Consider the following 22,928-nt stretch of genomic DNA (forward strand, 5'->3'; position numbering starts at 1 on the left):
ATTAGTACTGTAAATCTCTTATGTCTGACCAAGAGAGCTCAAGACATGCTTACTCTATATGGGAAAAAAGTTTCTGCAGCCACTTTTTCATTGTTGGTTTTGCACTCTCCTGAGTATGTTGGTTCTACGGATGTCAGAGGGACAGAAGAGATAACGCAGAAAATAACAGGTAGTGAGAGGGCATATTTAGAAACATGTAATGACCCCTCACCCATCCACAGCCACTGTGTGAATGCAAGGTAACACTTAAGTTTACAGCACACAGCTTAAATCAAATAAACATTTCAATAAAGTCATCTATACTTACAAACTTTGGTTTGCGGTCTCCTTCATCGTAACATGTGTTGTGGTTGGAGGATCCCTTCTTCTTTTGGGGTTTACTGTCTCGTCCAGTCGTGGATTCAAACCGCTGACTGTAACTGTCCATATCGTTGACCTAACGCTACGACTTTTACATAAGCTAATAGCTAACTACTAAAGACCTTGTCACGTTAATGTATAAAGTTTTCACACACCCTTAAATGGTGAAGGACGGCACAAGCGGAATTGTCCACATTAACATTCGTGTCTGAAATTATCCGGACACCTAACGGTTGTTAACGCACAGGTGAACATTTGCCAAATTTTCAAATGTCCATGTATTTCCAGGTCTTCACTCCCAGCAGTCCGTTTAGCTAACGAGCTAGCAGGTTTGCTAAACTACCATTCACTGGTGGCTTTACTTAGCGCTAATCCAATTTATGGACTGTCACGTATACTACCTTAACGCTTTAGTCTCCGCAAACAGGAGGGAAGCTGCAAATTCCGGTTTTCTCCGTTGACGAATATTTTTCGATCATTAATCGAGAGCTATATAATCATAAACGCAGTAGATAAACGTTGGCTGGATACATTAATGTGGCAGATTTTTTGACAGACCCGCGCAATGAGGATGTCAGCTGTGCATGTTTAATCCGACCAATAGTATCCACGGAGCTGGTACAGCCCCCTCTGTTTACAGTTAAAGAGGCATTTGATTGGCCGTCTTAAGCTGTCAATCAAATTGGAGTGTTCGTTTTAGCAACCTGGATCTCCCGTAAGGGCGATGGTTTTGTAGCCTGGGTTTTTTTTGTAGCAGAAATGTTTACTCTTTGTCTGTAGTCACTCCTGTTATGCTTTATAGAAATTGAAGTTTTATCCACGGTAAAAGTTCATTTTTATTATTAAATTAACTTTATTGTTGTTGCTAGTTTTAATGATTTACATTAACTCACAGGGGCATATATATTTACTCTACTTAGGTAAGTCTAAATTCTTGCTTGTGTTGTACGTCGCTTTGGATAAAAGCGTCTGCTAAATGAAATTGTAGAATTGTAGAATTGTATACTTTAAGTTCAATTATGAGGTACTTGTACTTTACTTGAGTATTTTCTTTTCATGCCAATTTATACTTTTACTCGACTGCAATTCAAGGGAAATAATGCACTTTTAATTTATTGCATGTATCTAACAGTTTTTGTTTCTTGTTACTCTTAAACTAAGATTTTTTACATTAAAAAGAATAAATGTTGTTAATAATCGGATTACCAAGAAAAATATACAGAAGTGCAGCTTAAATGATAAATTGATTAATCAATTGACCAACTGACAGAAAAGTAATTGGCAACTAATTTGATGACAATTTAAGTCACTTTTATTTTTATTTATTTATATTTTAAGTTTTTTGAGGTTTTTTCTACCTCGGGTACTTTTACATTTAATACTAAAAGTTCATGTTCCTGATTATTCGTTGTACTTAGCCTACTTTCTTCCTTTTACTTTAACTTAGGTAACATTCTGAATGCAGGATATTATTATATTAACTTGTTACTACTATTAATTTAAAGATTTATATTAAACCACAGGGCACTTATTCATGAATTATACTTGCTTTTACTTTAACTTAAGTAACATTTTGATTGCAGGTTATTATTAGGCTATATTAGCTTATATTAAGCTTAACTTAAATTATTGTATTGTTTTGTTTTCTTTCTTAAACTTTAGTAACATCTTTAATTCAGGACTTTGACATGGAAAAGAGATTATTTTCAATGTATTTTTAGTAGTTGGTTTGATGAAAAGCATGTACCTAAAAAGAGGAGTGTGCACTTTTCCGCTTTTGTTTATTGTCCAACAGCTAGATTTTTGTTATCTGGATATGCACACTTTTGTGAACTTTTTAACATGTTCTGAGTAACCTATGTTTACTTAAATACAGGAACTGCATACATCTTCTGCCACTGTCAACCATTCAAGCTACTTAAATACTTACTTCACAGTACAGTAGCCTAATAATTATGCAGAGTCTGTTGTAGATAGTTACAACAAAACACAAAGGCATCCAACAACACAGCAGAATAATGCAGAATTTTAAAGGCCAACCCATACCTATAAAAATAAAAATAAATAGTTAGTGGATGTGGAAACTTCATTGGAGTGTTGCATGGAGACAAAATCTACATTTCCGCCAAAGCTTCATCGGTTTTATGTGAGTCTTGAGAGGCCTGCTATTATGCATGGTTGATAAGTTTAAAATTGAATGACTACTGTCTTGAAATTGCACAGCAGATCATAATTGACGGGAAATAATACCTATGTATGAGCCACTTTGCTACATTAGTATCAGTCATTTTGATATAGTCTACAGAGAATTTTTTTGTACATTTCAGAAAATGCTTTGTCCTCCTCCCCATACCCTGTCTCTTTTCCAGGATCCGACAACATCTCATAAAGGCATTCATGTGAAGCTTGAGGTGGAACACAAGTTGATGCTGCCTCTTTTTTTTTTTTTTTTAATCAGGCTGTTGTACTGAAAATGCTTCACGCTGTTGGATTTCAGCTTTGCTTGGCCATTTAAAAGTAAGCCTTAAGCTACAGGAAAAATCCCAAATACCTTGTCTGATGCAAACAGCAATGAGGTGATGTGATGCAACAAACAGAAACTTTTGTGAGACCCTTCCCGTGTTCTACTCCAAAAAAAAGATCTGCTCTCTCAAGACATACAGTATCAGAGAGAGTTCTTCAGTGTATGAGCCAACCAGTATGGAGCATTTGTGCTCTCACACTAACAATGACATATTAAATGTGTAGAATATTGACAGTGAACCATACGATGCTCGTGAAAGCTTTTTACTCCTCTACAGCCATTAAGAAGTTATGCTTAATCATGTAGAACTTTCTTCTTGAAGACAAGGTTTAACCTCATGATGGTAATAGGATAAAAAGCCACAAGTAGAATGAACTTTTCCACTATTTTTGCACTTTCAGACAGCTGGGAGCATGCCAATCCTTCTTAAAACCTCACTGAAGCCAAACCATAATTAGACATGTGTGTAGCCCACTGACAGTTACAACTTAAACAACAATTGGTTGTAAGTTTGATTGACAGTTTTTTCAAAGAACATATCTTTGCCACTAGCAAAAACAAGAAGCTTACAATATATACTTAGAAAACAGGTCACGAAATTTCAGCTGTCTGTTACCTCATGTAATTTGTTCAGCTGTTATATTTCAAGCATAAATCTTTAACAAGGGGAGCAGCTATTCAGTATAATTATGCTTCCACTATTACCATGTCAGCCAGCAAAAATGCAAAAGACTGGGACATATTCTCACTCATTGGAATGGTGACATACATAGATTTGTATATGCATGGTTTGTCGGCTGAAAAGAGACTTGACGCGCACATTTTCATTAAAAGATGATGGTTTGTTTCAGGTTTTTTTAAAGCAAAACTTGAAGTCAGATGTCACTGTTGAATGAAACCTTAAGCTATGAAATCAAATTTGACTTCCTTTGAATTCAGCCTCTTGAAATCTTGTTATCTTTAAAGACCTTTATTCCTTGACTCCCTGAAAGGCTGTCTGCATGGCTGCCAGCAGTGTGTTAATGCTCTTCATCTGGCCAAACACAAGTCTTGTGGCATTGTGCCTTGCTAATCCTCTCAGACAATGAGAGATCTAGCCTTCCACAAACAGGGATACACAATCAAAAATGCCAGAGGCCAAATAATAAAAATTAAATTTCTCTTGTACTGATAATTACATTGATATCCATTATTTAAACAGTCTGCACAGAAAATCATTCTAAGTGAGCTAAAATGTCTTTTGCAATTGAATTATGTTTGCCTTATTGGCATGAGCATTTCAATGCAACTTAGCATAAATGAATATAAAAGGTTAAATTCAGAAAAATAAAGTAAACATTGAGCGTCAAGGATATTCAGAAATGTTTTCTCGTAGACAGTATTGTTTTTAAGGTCACTCAGATCATAGACAGAGTTAAAATGATTCCTTTCATACTGTTTTTGAAGAATTTACTTTGACAGTGATGTTTTATGTTTTTTATATTTTTTGGTCTTTACTTGTCCTTAATTTATCCTTTCCCAGACTCAAGTTACGCAACAATGCATGACACAATGTTGAATGCTGCCTGCTTTGTATAGAAAAACTTAACTTTAAGACAAGAGGATCAGTGGGACATTGAAGGGCTCTGACTCAAGGAAGTGCTACCCTCACAATTAAGCTTTATTACTGGACTGGTACATCACTTTGCTGGGGCTTCTTGAAGTCTTGTGAAACCTGTAGTGGGAGAGTATGCACTGTTTTAAGTCTTTAGTTAACATACACTGCCATCTTGTGGTTACAACTAAAGCTGTATCAAGCCTGGCATGTCAAGTAGTCAATGGGATGTGTATGCTCCTGTGTATCTAAGGGTTGTTACTGATGTTGAGTGTTGCATGTGGGGCCTTTGTGACTGCTCCTTTTGAGCACCCACTTGTACTTTTTTAACGGTCCACAAACTACTAAATGTGTGGCCTTAACTAAGACTTTGAAGCGAACTATTGCTGTTTACTCTACTCGCACTTATGCTCTTATTTATGACTTTTTGATGTGCTTTCTTTTTGGTTGTTTTTTAACCTGTTTTTTAAACTAATGTTTTTATATTGTAGCACTTTGGGTTTTGTTTCAAATGTAAAATGCATTATAAATAAAACCTATAATTATTACTATTATTAAGGCTTGTGATTGGCTTGCCTTAGTTGAGCCCATAGACTGTATATAAAGACTATTGTTATTATTAGATCGTTATATACAGTCTGTGGTTGAGTTTAACAACTAGGAATAAACTCAGAGGAAATTGGGATTTATAATATGCAGCCTAGACTATATATAACCTTATAGAGATAAAATTGTATTTTTTGAGGATAGTTAACAAACTCATGGAGTCATGCGTTTAAATAATAACAGGAAAAAAAGCTTGTCCTATACTGCTGGATGCGAGACCGCCTGTCCCACTGAAACGCATTTCAAACATGGAGGGTAAAAGGCTATTTTGACCCTCTCGGCACTCCATACTTGTAGAACGCGTGACGCACGTTACGTAGAGTCGTTCAATATCTCAATATTCACATTAGCGAGCGCTATCGTTGTTAGGAGGATAACATGTATTACAGAAACAGATAGTCGCTTTTCAGACCTGCTCATTTTAACGCTATTTTTGTCGTTATTTACACACCTACCATTTGGACGAAAATGACCGATTTGACAGAACCCCTGACCAAAGAGGGCTGGTAGGTAGCACGGTGGCTAACGTCACTGAGCCTATTAATTGACAGTGGTTCCAGACTGGTGTTGTTTTACTAATCATTAATATATTAGTTCTATATTTACGTTTAAGTTGTACGAGAATGTTTCCAAAAGACATACGAATATTTCAGGTTATGTTATATCGAGGCAACGTTATTATTCTGCATAAAGCGAGACTAAAAGGCTAACTAAGAGCTAGCGTGATAAATAACGTTAGCTAGCTAAAGCTAACACGCCTAGCATTACATTATCATAACGCAAACTGTTGACGCTACAGTTTTTGTTAACCGATAAGCCGTGAAAATGGTACATGCAGTGGTGGACAAAGAGCATTTGCCTCAGTTAAATCCAAAATACTTTACTTGTGTTCTAAAGTCAACTTTTCAGCAGCATGCATTACTGTGTAATGTACATACTACTGTTGAATTAAGCCCACATTTGTCTGTAAAAGTCAAACATTTATCGTTACCCCTTACAGTTTTGTAGTTTAGCTGTCGAGTTGCTTAGTTGGTTCCTACTGTAGTGTATACTTGTATATATATTGTAATATTATTTAACAATGTTAGTAACGTGACATTACAACACAAAACAATTACAATACAGATGCACCTTGTAAATTTAGAGATTTGATAAGATGCTTCCGATGTTGTCATGTTTTAGCAAATGATACAATCTGACCTAAAATGCTGAGGACTTTCCTCTCGCCTTTAAACAAGTAAATGAAACTCACATTTTCCCTGGAAGGTTCCCTTCACTCTATTGAACAAATTTCATTAGAGTGAATAAATTATTTTACCTCCTTGCCTGGTTATAACAACTGAGCCTCCTTTTTTTGCTTATCTGTTTTTTTATTTTTAATTTTTTTGTTTTTTTTTGTTTTTCCATTTTCCCCCATTTTTTGCTTTATTTGTCATTTTCATCTAAGTATTTATTCATTAATTTCTCGTGTGTAAGGTATTGGTAATTTTGGTGTTATTAAGTTATTGTTGCCATTAATGTGATTGCTGTTCTTGACTGTATTTTTGTGACAAGGGGGTTTGAGGGTAAAGAGAGAAAACACGGGGAAAGAATAGAAGAATGCTGGGGTGCTGTGTGATTTATATGCTTTGCATTGTTCTTCCAATAAAAAAAAAAACATTAGAAAAAAAACAAGTCATAGGAGCCACATAATTCAGTAATAAATTTTAGATATTTTTTTTCTTATTGTTAAAATGTTGTCTTTAGCAGATTTATTGTGATCTGGTTGTTGTGAGTTGGTGGTATGCTCTCTAAGGGGATGCTTACACCTACTTTCAACCCCTGCTGAGTTCATCATCTTCTCTCGTCACCTTTCTGTCATCTTACAGGTACCTCAGTGATGAAGGCATAGCAGAACTGAAAGGATCGACTGAGAAAATAACATACAGTGACATTATCCGTATTGCACTTGATGTAAGTTTTAATCATGCCAGTATTACACATACATTAACAATTTAAAGGTCTAGTGTTCAGAATTTAGTGTCATACAGCCATGAGGTGTCAAAACTGAAACTTCTTCGAAGTGGCAAGTATGTTGAAGAACTATGGTGGTGACATGAAAATGGCAAATCCTAATGGTCCTCTCGATAACCAGTGTCTGATTTGTTCATTCTGGACTACTGTACATGAACAAGGTGGACTACAGGATTGAAAATACAGATAATATTATTTTAAGGTGGTTATAAACAAATAAAAACAGTAATGAATACTGTTTATATATCTATCTATAAACTGGATGTTTCTCTTTTCTGTGAATGCACTATATTTGATATATCAACTAGTTTAAGTAAGTAGACTTGTGTGAAAAGCATATTATGGAATCTATTGCTAAATATGTGTGACCCACTACTGTGTGACCCAGCATCTGCTCTTTCTATTCAGTTGCCCCAGCTCTAAAGATTATCTTGCATCTTCACATCAGCCTATTTCCTTTATCCTCTTTGATCAGCCAGTTAAATCCAGACCATTGCCTACCTCCTAATTTATCAGAAATTAACTTGTAGCCAAAAATCTTATTAATTATTGCAAAAGGGGGCATCATTTGATGCAGTCATTATGATAAGCTGAATAATAATGATTTTAAAATACAACAAGGTGTATATTGATAGACAATACATAAACACAAAAGTGATAATAAGTAGAAGAAACACAAACAGTCTTAGAACTGGAAAGATTTTCTGTTACAGACAGTGAGACTGCGTACCTGACCTGCAGTAGCAGACAACTCCAGAACACACAGTGGTTGAATTCACTGCAAAAGCCCTGACCTTTAAGTTTTGGCCAAGAGGGCTGCCAAAAGATCTTAGACTCCACTTTGACTTATAACTGCATACCGGGTTGAACCAACATGAAGCAACTTTGAGTTGGAGCTTGCAGAGCAGTGAAATCTTTAAACTAGTTCAAAGATTAATTTAGAACAGCAACTGCTTTACTATCAAAACAGTGATAGTGGTATTAGTACTCAAAGTGCCAAAAACAAATTTGAATACTCAATAGCAATGTCCCTTTCCAGAAATCATGACCTGGTTACCTAAAATTATCCACAGACTGTGTTGTTTGCTTCCTTCTGTGCGGTGATTTGGTTGGCGGGTGTAGTTTGGCAGAGAGAAAATAGTGACAACATAAAGCTACTTACAACAAGGTCTGTGGATTATCTGGAGTAACTGGATCATGATTCTGGAAAAAAATGCTGTTGACTTTTTCAAATGTAATCTTTTAGCACTTTGAGCATCACAAGCCAAGTGCCATCTAGTTCCATTATATTTGAGAGAAGACAAACATCTCTATGGCTGATATCTCCAGCACTCACCAAACTCACACTAAAACAATCTAGATTGATGCACTAGGGCTAAGAGAAAAAAATGCATATTTCTGATTTAAGGATGAACTGTCCCAATTTGGCAAACTCTCTTGCATTATTTAATTTTATTGTGATTGGCGCATTATTTGTCATATCTTTCTATCTCGCAGAGTGACCTCAGGCCTATTGGGAGAAAAATTCTACCATCTGATATCAACAGTGGACGAACTGAAAAGGTGAGTGATACAGAAATTCTTATACGGCCATTTCAGAGCTACATGTATGAAAATTAGTGGTAAACAAGTAGTGTTTTTTTGGGTGGATTTCAGCCAAGTGGAAGAGGCACAGAAAATGTTTACATTGGTAACACCTGCGATCAATCATCTGATCCACATGTTGCTGCTGTGTAATGCATTTATTCCTGGACCCGCAAAGCTCCAGAACCCAGAAAGCCTTTGAGTTATTCAGGTGATATTCTCGAATATCCCGATTTTTTTGTGCCACCTCTTTTTTTTCTGTATACAGAAAAATTTAAATATTCCTGAATATGTGTTTTAAACATACAGTACTTCAGTACTATATTTGTAGAGTGCTGACACAGTTTAATACATGTGTCATAAGAGTTGTGTAGTGTGGGCATAGCAAGTACACAAACGAGAGAGAGAGGGAGAGAGAGGGTGGCTGTGCTGGGAGCAGACAGCTGGTGGCGATTGCAGCAGAGGAGAAATTAGCAGTAAAGCTGTCAAGTGGTGGTAAGTGCACAGCGTAGGTTTCAGTTTGCCCACGAAGGAATGCTGCAGCTCACCAAAGTGAGCATCAACTTCGGCCCTGGAGGCAAAACAAAGTCTCCCCTGTGCTGTCCATGATCTCTGAGTGTTGAGTAGGAAAGTTATAAAGTTATAAGTTGGTCAAAGGGAAAACAGATCAAGATACATCTTGTGCAGGCCGTGGGCATGTTCTTAATTGTCATGGGAAGTGACCTATATCAGGTCTGTTTAACAAAGTAACACTGATTACACAGTAACACTTTAGATTAGTAATTCAGAACAACAGATTGCTAAATATAACATGTTTAGGGCATAGAGTTGAATTTATTAAATTAAAGCAATACAGCAATTGTTTGTTTCAAACATGTCTTTAACCATGTCATATGACACACTACTTCAGTACAGTTTGACAACAGATATTTGCATGACCATTACAGATAATTGCAGATTAATATTTAATATACTGGCTTTCACATTATAGTCACTACAAATGAATATCCCTGTAAAAATATGGCCACAATTGAGCACATTACAATACCATACATGGTCCAGACATATACTAAGTTTCCACCTTGTTTTGTTGCAGCTGAAGTTAGTGCAGGCTTTAGTTCTTAGCTGAAATACTGTTCTCATGAGTGCCACTAGATGGAGCTAACACACAATACAAACATGAATCAAAGAGCTGCTTCCTCACCTGTGAAGAGCTGAGCAACTGTGAAGAAAAAACAGTTCCAAATGTTGTCAGAGGATTAAAACATGTAATTCTATGTGAGCTCAACCCATGTTCCCTTCAGGCTCAGAACAAGATGCACATGTCACTCTGGTCATCCACTTTGCCTTCGACAGTGTGTATGTCTAACAGAGAGAATGCCATCTGAGCATCTATGAACACATTACACTACATACAGATTGGAGTATAGCTTATAGATTGCATTTATGAATGTTACATGTTTATTTTCACATAACTATTGTAAAGAAAACTGCTCAGTGGCCTTTGAATTCACTTTTTCTTTAAAATTTTAATTTTTGATCTTTTCGAAAAATGTTGAGGCTCCATGAATTTTGTATTAGAGTTATTGGTAAGGTTATTTTGAATAATTTTGTTAATTTGTTATCATTTTGAAGCTATTGTCTTACTGATGACACAAGCTTTGATCAAGTGATAAGCAGTCAAAGATAAGCCATTGAGCATTTAGGATGAATAAGTGAACCTGTGCTAGAAGAGGTATGCTAAATGGAGTTCTTTTTGTTATGCCTTAGAAATATTTTGCTGTGACCAATGATGAATAGCTATATTTTACTCACATTTTGTTGTTTCAGTCCTCCCCAGATGCTGCTGATTTGCCTTTTAAGCAGTATTTTTTTTGTTGTCTCTTGCACACGGCCAGTTGGAAGGTCCATGTGTTCTTCAGGTGCAGAAGGTGAGAAATGTCTCAGCTCCCAAAGACCATGAGGAGTCCCAGGGCGCGCCGCGAATGTTGCGCCTACAAATGACAGATGGGCATACCACCTGTGTTGGATTGGAGTTTAAACACCTGTCCAAGATCAGGTAACCATTAACAGTTTATTGTACTTAGGAATATGTTAGTATACTGTAATTGCCTGGAAAGTTGGTTTAACATTTTAAAACCGATTAGAAATAACATAAGTTGTCTTGTTTAAAAAATAGATTATTGTAAAAATGTATTTCTAGTAGCTACATAGATGCAAAGCAGGCTGTCATTTAGCCAGTTTCTCATGCATTCAAAGCAAATGTGTGAGATTCTGCATTCACCCTCTTTCTTCACCTCCTTGTCAACACTTTCACCCCACCACATGCCTCAATTTTCCCCTATATATCTACAATTTTCCAAGTGGTGGTAGCTATCTAACAATTCCCAGCCTTAATTACATCTCCATCCCAGCAACCGTGGCCTTGGCGACTGCTGCCATGGTGACTAGCCAGTCTGTACAGGTGGAGTGACCAGAATGTGGGCCTTGACTTCCTGATGGGAAGAGAGGAGAGAACAGAACAAATCCCTCTTTATGAGCGGCACACACACACTGGCTGCCAACAGCGGTGGTTAGTGTTTCTTATGAAAGTGTCCGCTTTAGTGTGCGTGTGGCCATAAGTGAGTGGCAAAGAAGGATGAGACGGATTACAGGACTGTTCAGTGTGTGAGACAGCGATATAGAGAGATGACAATTAAGCATTGAGTAGCAACATTGATTAGAGAGTGTATAGTGTGTGTATATGTGCTTGTATGTGATTGAATGGTGGATAGAAAGAGCCTCACTTCTGCATTGGCTGCTATCATGAGAACAGCATCTATCCCAGAGGTTTGGAGTGAAATCCCTAATTGTTGCTTTGGCATCCGGCATCAGTAGCTGGAAATCCCTCTAAGTCCCTGTGCTTTCTTAATGAGAGAGGCAGAGGCCTTATCAGGCCTGATGAGATAGAGGGGCTTTTAATTTACCATGAGGATGGGTGAGCAGCTGGGATTATTAATAGTCTCTCCTAGCCTCGCCACCCATCCCCTGGCACGGCTCCATGTCATTTATAAAGTGGTATGGGTAAGGCAGTGGGGTGTGGGGCCTGGTATATGCAGTTATAATATCTTAAACCCATGACTGTGTATTACATTTAACAGTTGGTTAGGCAATTTTTATATGAAGCATCCTTTCATGCATATGTTTTTATTGTTTTTTGTTTGTTTTTCAGTCTTAATACCCCCCCTGGAACAAAGGTAAAGCTCCTTGGTACAGTCCAGGTTAAAAATGGTCTTTTGCTGCTAGATGACTCAAAAATCGCTGTCCTTGGGGGAGAGGTTGATCACATGGTGGAGAAATGGGAGCTACAAAGGGTGAGTTGATGTTTGTAATGTTGGCAAGGCCGTAGGTTTTGTTTTTGAGGAGGACACATAAGAAACAGGGTTTGGTGAACAGGAGATTTTGAGCATTAAAAAACGTAATTTCCTGCATTCTGGTGAATGTTAATGCACCAATATATACCTTTTCTGTCCCAGTTTTGGTGTAAATGTCCTTAATTTTGTCAAAGTAAAAAGTTCTCTACTACTTTCAAGTTTTCATTGGGGGAGAAAAAATGCACACATGCTAGATATTGAGTGGCACATGCCTCCTGAATAACCCCCAAAGTCTACACCAGTGAAATCTGGCATTCACATGTTGGTCATCATTTTAAATCTGCATTAAAGGCCACCAATGTCATTATTCATGCCAAGATTGTATTTTTTTCTAAGTTTTCAAGAATGATATCCGTTTACTATTCAACCTACAGAGTCTGGCCAAACACAGCAGGAGTAACATTGGAGCAGAAGGGGGACCTCCTCCATTTGTGCCATTTGGTCAGGTAAGGGTAATATTAATGACGACAGTGCACTTTTTAAAATAAAGTCACCAAGTGTTTTTCTGATGTAAACACCAGACAAAAACCACAAAAATAATACAATCAGAAAAATGGTAATGAGGTTTCAGCAGACTTATTGAAAGTCAGAGATGCTGTTGAATAACAATAACCTCACGAATGTATTTGAGGGGCAAGACACAGGCCTGGCTGCAGGGGTGGGCCTTGATGTCCCTTTTCTTGGCATTGTTCTCTTTCATCTTTTTTAACTAATTGTGAGTCTTCATGAATCTTTAAAATGCATCACTGAATTTTAATTCTGCTTTGTTGTCTTGCCACGCAAATAATGCCAACAGATCAAAAACAGTTTTATGTATGTGATGTAAGTGTTGCATTTGTACAATATTAAAATTAAGTGCTGTGATAAATGTTAGAGAAAGTGAGAAGAAATAAACAGGCATCTGAAGTGCTTCGTTAGAAATAAATAATACACTCCAACTATACAGTTCCGTCACATTGTCAAACAACTGGTATTTGTTCACAGTTTCAGATTTGAAAGAATTAACTATGCTCAATTCCCAGTGCCCTCACAAGCTATTGAACCACCTTGAATTTTTCTACATTTTCTGGTTTTGCACATTACCACATCATTTCTCATTTTAAAAACTACTGAGCCAGAGTCAAGTCTCCCTTGGCAAGGATCACAGCTTCAGAGTGGGATACATCCGTATCAGCTTGACACTTTGGATTTTGGGATTTTCACCCACTCTTCACTCCAGATTTGTTCAAGCTTTGTAAAGATGGATGAGGAGCATTTGGGTATTATCATTCGACATTCTCTAGCTTTTCAGTGTACATGTCTTTCTAATGCTGGGTCACTCCAGGACTTGATTGGATGTCTGCTTAGGGTTGTTAATATTTAAATAATATCCTATTCGAAGGTAAATAGCACTCTGAGAGGATTCTCTTGTGATCTGTGCTTGCATTTTCCTCGTTTTTGTGTTTCACTGGACATTTTTTCCCCTTAAGAATTTAATTTAGATTACATCTCATCAGATAATTGAATTTGCTTTATGCTTTGAGTCCATGTAATTTTTACCAATGCAGTGTTTGGCACACTTCAGAGCACTTCAGAACAGGTAGCAAGTTTTCGTGATTATATTTACATCAGTTATCGCTTAACCTTAATGATATCTTGGCATGCAGATAGGTTTGGTTTGATCTGCCTTGCCCCTCCAGAATAAGCTTTTCCTGTGCCAGTGCCTTGGTAAGGCTGGCTTATCTTCAGAACTCACAGACCTTTGGAAACTGTTTTCTACCAAATACTAAACTGTCCACCGCAAGGTCTGTGAATCATCCAAAATAAAAGGGATATTGTCTTTGAAAAATAAAAAAAGAAATTTTAAGAAATTTTCAAAGCTTCTCCCTCTATTAATTGGATCAGGGGCAGAAATCTCAATGGTGGTGATCTTAAAACCTGAGCAAATACAACCCACACTATCTGCACAGCAAGGTACCATCAGGAGTAATTAGGATAATGGGCCTTATATTAATCAGGCAAGAGCAACAACAGGTGCAGACTGGTAGGGCTGTGAGGCCAAGCACATCTGCTAATTTGGCACATATAGGCGCAGCAGTGCAAAAGGTAAACTTTAACAGCATTGCCAATCACAGTGACGCATGATGACAACAGCTCAACAAATAAAGGAACGGCTTCTCATGGTAGTCATATTATTGTCTGAATGGTGCAAAGTCACACAATGACACAAATCAGATGCTTTGTTGAAGCCTTCTATGACCATACCAGTCCAATGTTATTTTAGTCCTAATTCAACTGTAGCTCATGTTTGCACCGCAGTGCATTTCATGGATAAAACATGATCTCTGAAGAAAATAAATGTTAAAGTTGGAAAGCAGGCTGTGATGCACTGGATTAATGAGCTTTGGTAATCCAGCCTCTCGCGTAAAAGGCAGAATACCGAATAATAACGGACTCGTCTGGTGTGTGCAGAGGTGTGTGCTGTTATTTTGTAACAGCTTTGTGTCATCTGCATGTGATTTAATGAAGGTAAACACCGAGAATGGTTGTGCGTTTTGGCACTTCTCAAAGCAGAGGCTGCAAATTCATCAACATAACTGTCCTGCTGCCTTCAGGTGGCCGTGGAGATTTACCGCCCGTAAATCAGTCCGTCTGCTCTATCCTCATTAAATGTAAAGTTTTGATGCCGATTTAAAAGCATCTACAGGCTGAAGAGTGTTAAATTTGTGATTTAGACTGAACCACACCATTATGAGTACAAAGTCGAAAACCCAAATTCCACCAATATACCAAGAACTTTCGCTGGTTGTTGCACCACCACAATATAGGGCCTTTTTTGTTGCAATATGGGTGAACTAACCTCAACTCCTGATAGATTTAATATGCAGTCGCTAATAACTCAATAAGTTTTCCACTTTTGCAGTACACTGGTGCCAGTCGTTTTTTATTACTCTTGCTGCTTATCAGTTCATCAGTGTAGCTACCTACTTCTCTTCCATTTTTTTCAATTAAGTCACCTCTGGCTTAATAATTGTGCTGCCTATCACTTACAATGGTGAACCTACTAAGCAAAGGTCATTGCTCCAGTCAGTCGCACAATTCTGAGTAATTACCCCCTATAGTCGTGAAAGAGCTGCAGGCAGTGTTCAGTTTCCATCTCATTCATTCCAAGTCACTGTTAATAATATAATACAGTTCACAGTTTAGTTTCAAAGCATTAACTGAGCTAGTTGCTACAACAAAATCTTAGTGTATAACTTAAACAGTGCAGGTGACTTCATTATAGTTTTAATATTGTTCCACAAAATGTGTAAATTGTCTAGCGCATGAATTAACAATGCATGATTGAGGAGGATCTTTTCTTACTCTCTCTTTTTGCTGTCTGTAGAAGTGTGCGAGGAAGGATGATGTAGACAGCAGAGAACTGGACCAGAGGAAGACCCTCCAGTCTCAAAACGTTGCTAAAAGCACTGACGAGAATGATGAGTTTGAAAAGCAGCGAACAGCAGCTATTGCTGAAGTGGCCAAGACCAAAGAGGTTTGGAAACACTTATCATGGTCTTTACTTCTTTTTATTGAACTGGTTGTATTAACTATGGGTTGCTTATTTTTTTTATGAAGCTACTACAGCATTCCGTAACTCACATTTATAAGCTTTGTCTCACAATGTATAGAGTCTATCTGTCTCTTATACTATAATTGTCTTTGACAACAAATTGTAATGATTTCCTGCGTCAAAGCACTGGACATCAGGAAAACTTCCTTCTCCACATTCACTGAATTTTTAAGTTTCTCTTACTGATTGCAGTTTTTGCACAAACTATATTTAGTTTGGCCTCCATTTAACAAAATGTCCCCCTTATTGACGTTTATCTTAACCTGGATTGCTTTTGACATTCGAGTAACTCCTCAAATTAAAAATGTATTGTTTTGTACAACCCTGCAGCTCTATTGATTTCCACATACTTTTTCTTCTTAGGGTCCGCGTACGTTTGGTGGTGGAGGAAATGCAGGAGGTAATTTATCCACTACTGCTTCGTCCTTCCGGAGCCGAGACTCATACCAGCAGAGGAGACGAGAAGACCGGGTCGAAAGAACTGAAAGCAGACAAGACGGGAACTACCGAGAGCTGGTGAGAAGACAAACTTGGTCCAAAACAAGTCTGTTTGATAAAGTTAGTTATGAAATTCACCTGTGTTGAAATGACTTTACCTCACATTACTGAAGCCTCCATTCATTGTAACAAAGCAATTTACAGGCTGGAACTTGCTCTGTGTTTCTCTCTGGTTTCTTTCGTCCGGATTGAAGTCTTATTTCATGGGTCATAGACTGGGTAAGGCATTGATTATGATATTGTGGAAATCTAAATGAATTGGAGGCTTGGCTGGTTTTCCAATCAAATGGCAGTCCATTTGTCTGGCTTTGTGCTGTGACCTGCCAGTTTGTAGGCAGAACTCAGCCAGCTTTGGGATGAACATATAAATAGGATGGAACAGGATATTACAGGGTTTGGCTTGGGAACGTGTTAATGATGGATTGTAACTGGACTGCACACTAATCCAACCTAAACAAAAGTCAAAGTGATACCCTCGTCTGGCTCTGTTAAAAAGGGATACTCTTTGTGTTTCTTTCTCCCTGTCATTTCAATCCAAGTCTTTACACCTTACATCTGTGTTTTATAGTACCAAACAACCATTATCCATCCACATGTACGTTTAACACCTTCTCCATATGATCATCTCTTCCCTTTATGCTCTTTCTCTTATTATGTTGTTATGCCACTTTGTGTAGGTCGACGAACGTGCCCTGAGAGACATCATGGAAATGGGCTTTAACAGGGAGGCTGCTCGGCAGGCTCTAATGGATAATAACAACAACCTTGAAGTGGCACTAAACAGCTTACTTACTGGATCTTCTGGTAGCAGACCTGGCCCTGTGGTAGCTGAATCAAACAAGCCCCCACCTAGAGGTTTGTACACACACAACTGCTGTCCACTGTGGCTTAAGAAAATCCCTCAATAGCCTGAAGCACTTGGGGACCTTGAGGTCGAGTAAGTGATGTGGAGGTCCTTTTAAAATGCAGCGGGAATTACCCCCAGCCTAGTTAAAGGTCAACATTGGCGTTTTTTTTTCTTGTTTCAGTCTGTTTACCACAAATAGCACTCACACTTTACTGCCAACTATTTTCCCAAGCACACCACAAGGTTTCAGATGGATATTCTACCTTACCTGCAGTAATTGTTTTGTATTTGTTTCACTACTTAAAACCAGCTTGCAGCAACTTTAAACTTATTCTTTAATAATACCATGTGATACAACAACTGTGAGCAGGCTCTGTTTTTGTTGTTGCTGCATAGATTGATCCCCTGAGTCAGCTACAGAACATTAACCTTTCCAAATTCATGTCATTTTTAAGGAGTGTATATGTGTTCCTGTATTGTTACTTCAATGGGTTTCAGGTTTAACACACACACACACACACACACACACACACACACACACACACACACATGCACACACTTGCACACACTCAGACACACTGCGCCTCGTCGCAAATACTGTAGATGTAGAAATCCAGGGAAAGAGGGTATGCAAATTCAAACATCCACTTAAAATGATCCAACTGTTCTTAAATGGGTCAACATACTCTATTTTTGTGTTTTTCTCAGCCAGAGGAAGAGGAAGAGGCAGGTCCAGAAATGAAGATGAGGAGGAGGGAGCAGGAGGAAGGCCATCTGGACCAAGCACTCTTTTTGACTTTCTTGAATCCAAGATGGGAGTTTTCTCCATTGATGGTGGGTGAATTGGGCTGGATTTTATTTTAAACTGCCTCAGTACCTCTCTTAATCCATAAGCGTCATACTTTAACTTTTTACTTTATTTAAGTTAGGAAGAAAAAATCACATTTAATGATTTTAAATGTCGGTGAATTTGTATACTTTTTCAAGCCAGTTCTTTGGTAAGAATGCACTAATTAATAACAGTACGCCAACATGGACGGAGTCACGATTGGATTTAGACAGATGGCTATCTGGCTATCAGCAGCTGAGGGGAATTATGTCATGTTCTCTAAATGCCTAAAATCGCTGCTGGTGTGGAAGACCAATGCTGAGCTGTAGTTGAAAGCGAGCATGAACAAACCTTTAATATGCTATGTATTTGTGTAACCTTTTGAAACCTGAGCAATCTGGCTTGATTTCTTTCAAAAACAAGACAAGAGGCCGACAAGTTACTTTACAAGAAATTAGCAAGAAAATTGATAAAAAGTTAAATGAAAAATAAACAAAAAGGAAGTAAAAAAACAAAATGAACAAGAAAATGACCTCAACTATGTGCTAAAAAATTAAAAAATTAAATAATTTGATTTTTTATTTTTTAGATAGCATAGTTAAAAAATATCATTAAAAGAACTATTATAAATATAGTTTGTGGGACATATTCCCCTATTTTTTTGATAATCTATAATAACAATCCCCCATGGGTAATTTTCAGGTCATTTCCTTGTCACCTTTTACTTATTTTTTTTGCAGTTTGCGGGACATGTCCTGCCAAGTTGCTCAAAATTGTTTCCCTGTTCTTTAAAGAAATCAAACCAGTTTTCTTAGGTTTGAGGTTTAAATGCTATTAAAAAGCATCTGAATGTAACACAAGAAAACTGATGTCGATCCTGGTGTTAAAGGGTTAATTGTGTGGCCAAGGATGACTTGGTTTGACAATTGCAGTAATGGTACTTAGGTCATTTATCTAGTGCTGTTCCCTTCATGTTTTAGGGTATTTTTATTCAACCTTCATTGATTAACAGTATGTTGCACATGATTCTGTGGTCGTTTTAAATTCTTGTGTTATGTAAACCACTACTGGTTTACTATAGCTTTTGATCATATTGCTCTTTTTTTTCTCAGAGCCAAAGAGTCAGGCACCTCAGAGACACCATGAGAATAGAGTGAATTTCTCCAACTCAGACTATTACTCCAAAGACACTTCTCAGAACAAGTTCTCCTCGCATAATGACCACAGGCAACAACGGAATGACAGACCACCTCGCTTCCACAAGGACTTTGATTTTCCCAAACCCGGCCAGGAGCCTCTCTCTAACTGTACAACCTCCCAAACATCAGCTCAAGCCCAGCAGTGGAAGAGCCAGGAGAGATGGTCACGAGGCACATCAGACAGATTGCCAAGTGACAAGAGAGAGATGAGAGATGAGCAGATTTTCCCTCCATCCTTCCCGACTACTTTCACACATTCAAAAGAGCCTCAGCAGCAGATGGAGTTTAGTGGATCGTACCACCAACGGTCCAGAAATGGAGATGGTGGTGGGAGCATGGCTGGACCGTCTAACAGGAGAGGGGTAAGAGACAGTGTTCCTAAACTGACCGATTCTGGAGGAAGTGAACCAAATGGAAGAGGAAATAGTAAACGTACAGACAGAACTGAAGAACCCACAAACAGCAGGAGGAAGGGGAAACCTGACCGGCCAAACTCAGACCACTTTGATCGACAAAGGGATGGTGGGCCACCAAACTTTAACGTCAGGGGAGGAAGTGCATCCCAAGAAGTGGGGTTATCACGGGATATTCAAATCACGACGGGGGATCCTTCTCATTTCCAAAACGGAGATATGGAACACAAAAGAACTGGGCCGATCAAGCCGACAAACTCATCGTGTCCCCCCAACAGGGAGCCGCCCCCCAAGAAAAACACTTCTAATAACTCTGGGCCTAAAAGACGGTCAGGACAAGGCAGAGGTCAAGGCCCTCGTGGACCAGAGAAAAGTCACTTTATGGAGCACACTTGGAAACCTGGAGACCAGTGCCTGGCTCTGTACTGGGAAGACAGCAAGGTATGTCATCACTGGATTGGTAACATAACTGATAATGAAAACCAATTATAAACATACAAAGATGAGCTCATAATGTGACATGTAAACTGTCTACAGTAACAAATGAGACGATTGAGACTCAAAGGTGTGACCTTACAGTTAGCAAATAAATCTGTGACAATTTACTGAGATGTTTATTTGTTCATCTGAAAGCAGGTTTGACAGTTAACATGTTAAAAAATCATTATTGTTACTGAGACTCGTTTTCCGTCACTCACAGTGTTGACGGTGTTTTAGATTTGTTTCTCAAGTCATAATTAATTGACATCAGGTTATCTTGTCTTGATATTTGGAAATGTTTGCATTAAAATAATTAGATTTCAATTTGTTTCTGTGGTGTGTGTGTGTGCGGGTGTGTGTGCACTCGTGAAGTTCTACCATGCCAGAATAGATGCTGTGCATCCATCAGGCTCCACGGCTGTGGTTGTATTTAGTGACTATGGAAACTGCGAAGAGGTCCTGCTGCATAACATCAAACCTGTTTCTGCTGATGTTTTGGTAAGAAGAGAAAAACAGTTTAATAATAGTATTAACCAGCAAATTCTGCTCACAATGACAAATGGTAAATACTAAGTGGAAGCAACTAATTAAACTGAATTTAATTGGCTTGAGGGAAGGTGAAATATGAATGACATCTTAATCTGATTACCCACAGTAACATCACAACCATATCAAATGTCCAATGGCAGGAGGAAGATGACGGTTACTACGACAATTCACTAGAGTTTCGCCGTGGGGGAGATGGACAGCCTCGACGCACGAGACCCACACAGCAGTATTACCAGCCACCCAGGGCACGAGATTGATTTGTCTGCATTTACACTGGCAGGTAAATGAGTATGACATAGTTTGGGATTTTTTTTTTCAGTAATAAAAATCAAACATCATTGTGTGTACAATGTGTAAACAATGTTCCTATTTTTATATGGAAAAGTTGCATACATAACATTGGTTTCATCATGGTGGAAGTCTTGAATTAAAATGTGAAAGTACTGACTGTCATTTGTAGGACATGTTTTAACCTGGTCTGTGACATAATTACCTGCATATAACTGTAACAGAAACTGTTGCCAACCACAGCTAAAAAAAAGTTTAGGAAATGTTTTATTAAGAAACTGATTTTATACAAGTGTATAATTTCAACCTTCACTGCTTCTGCTGCTAAAAATACAAATGTGTGCAAAAAAAAGAAGATTTCAGTGTCTGCAGCAGTTGTGATCTTATAAGATCTTCTAAGTTTTGTAAATGAGTTTAATACTTTTCTTTTTTTTCACCCATCTGTGTGCGTGTCCTACATTCTCCCACGACAGAGATTATGTCACTTTCTGCAACAATCCAGAGTGCTTCCTGAATTTTTAAGTGTCCACATCATCAGGACATACAGAACTTTTCAAAGGGCTTGGACATAATGCAAAAATAAAATGAAAAACTTACATGAGCACCTGTTGATTTTGTTCAGGGCATATTAATGTGTATGTTATGAAGATTTGTTAAATGGATGCATTAAAATAAACAATTATTATAGTATGTAGCGGATTTGTTGTTTTAATGTGTTTTATTTTTGATTATCACATTCGAATGCTGAATAAACAAATCCAGAGCAGATGTAGAAACCTCTCAGGGTCTTTGGTTTCATTTTTAATCTCATGATAGTAGTCATGATGATTAGTTAATTTTAGTTTATCACTACATTAGAGTTCTTGACTCACAGCTTTCCTCTGTCATTTCTCCTCAGGTAGATTAGTATAGGCACTATTCGTCTATAGCGAGCAGCTCAAGCTCATTTGTCATGTTCTGTGAAGCAAATCCAGAGGGTAAGACAATCTCTTCCCACTGTAATAGAGACGGTTACACTGCAGAGATATCATTTTGCACAATACAAAAGGGACTGTACCTAGCTCTTCCAGTGCTGCACATACACACCACTGAGCTGGCTGTTTATCGACTTGTGCTGTACGAGAGACAAGTTTTACACATCAAGAAATAATCTCCACCTCGGCTCCAATTTCACTTGTACCAGCAGTGGGAGACAAATGGACAATGTGCAAGGGTTCAGCAGAGAGGTCGACGTGCTATTCTGTATCATTGGTCCAAAGGATTTGCTTTATATTCCAACTGAGGCGCAAAGCGAGCACAGATGAATAATTAACGGCTGGTAATATGGAAACCTACCCGTTGGGGAGGAACTGAAAGTGAAGCTCTTGAAAGTGCTCTTTGGAGGCTGACCATGACAACATGGGCCAGATAATCATAAAGGAATGATTTTCAATCAGCTAACTGGATATTTTTGGTTGAGAAGTTAAGCCCATTTAATGTTTTGGCCTTGCGAAATGTCAGACAAGACAAATATTAGGCAGAAGCTCTGTGGTCCCTTAAGTCATTTGACAAAATAAATGTAATGTTATTATGTGCACAAATCTTGATGCTGTGGATTGACGGGTCAGTCCGTTTCAAAGTTATTACCAGAGAAGTGGAAACTCATTCTTAAAAAGAAGAATCCTAATGCAGCTGTTGTATGAAGTAGAGTAACTCAGGTAACAACATTCAGACTTAAACAGGGCTTGGATCAAGTTATATTCAGCTGTATTGACCTGTCCAAAATGGTTTTCTAAATTTGAGTACTCACTATGTGGGTCGTATTATTTATGAAGCCACCATGAACGTCGAGTAAGTAATCCAATGTAATGAAAGTGTGACCTGCTGTTTTGTTCCTTATAAAGTGAAAGACTGAAAACCGGCAGGACAGATGAGATTACATCTTGTTTTTCATGTTTATGTAACAGCACAGTTGATGCAATCTTGTTGATGCTGCATGTGATCAGAGTAAATCTAAAGCTTCAAATACTGGGCATGTTTCCCTGTTGCTGACCCTCTCTGGTTAGATATGGTCTCAATTATACAGCATCCTACAAACAATTTAATATTATGATTGGATTTTACATGAAAGGATTTACAGTGGGTGTGAGATGCATT

General features: G+C 38.0%; 2 protein-coding genes across 3 annotated transcripts in view; one reads left to right on the forward strand and one right to left on the reverse strand.

Annotated features, from left to right (window-relative positions):
- Positions 1–430, reverse strand: part of LOC121942504 (protein diaphanous homolog 3-like) — a 215,845-nt gene extending 215,415 nt beyond the window's left edge. The window contains 1 exon segment of the mRNA XM_042485728.1: positions 308–430. Within this exon segment, the coding sequence (XP_042341662.1) occupies positions 308–427 (120 nt within the window). The 5' untranslated portion in view covers positions 428–430.
- A 4,966-nt stretch (positions 431–5,396) lies between these two features.
- tdrd3 (tudor domain containing 3) lies at positions 5,397–21,568 on the forward strand. 2 transcript variants are annotated; one of them, XM_042492753.1, is made up of 14 exons: positions 5,397–5,590; positions 6,953–7,037; positions 8,595–8,660; positions 10,580–10,740; positions 11,893–12,034; positions 12,469–12,540; positions 15,462–15,611; positions 16,053–16,205; positions 16,865–17,042; positions 17,743–17,868; positions 18,976–19,916; positions 20,328–20,453; positions 20,645–20,784; positions 21,266–21,568. In XM_042492753.1, exons 1-13 carry the CDS (start codon positions 5,553–5,555, stop codon positions 20,759–20,761), a joined length of 2,355 nt encoding a protein of 784 aa, XP_042348687.1. In that variant the 5' UTR covers positions 5,397–5,552; the 3' UTR covers positions 20,762–20,784; positions 21,266–21,568. The 2 variants fall into 2 exon arrangements, with proteins under 2 accessions (XP_042348687.1, XP_042348695.1); XM_042492761.1 differs by lacking the exon at positions 21,266–21,568 and having other exon boundaries at positions 20,611–20,732.
- Positions 21,569–22,928: the final 1,360 nt, after the last annotated feature.

This window comes from Plectropomus leopardus, chromosome 1 (assembly GCF_008729295.1).
Source record: "Plectropomus leopardus isolate mb chromosome 1, YSFRI_Pleo_2.0, whole genome shotgun sequence".
NCBI classification, from domain to species: domain Eukaryota; kingdom Metazoa; phylum Chordata; class Actinopteri; order Perciformes; family Serranidae; genus Plectropomus; species Plectropomus leopardus.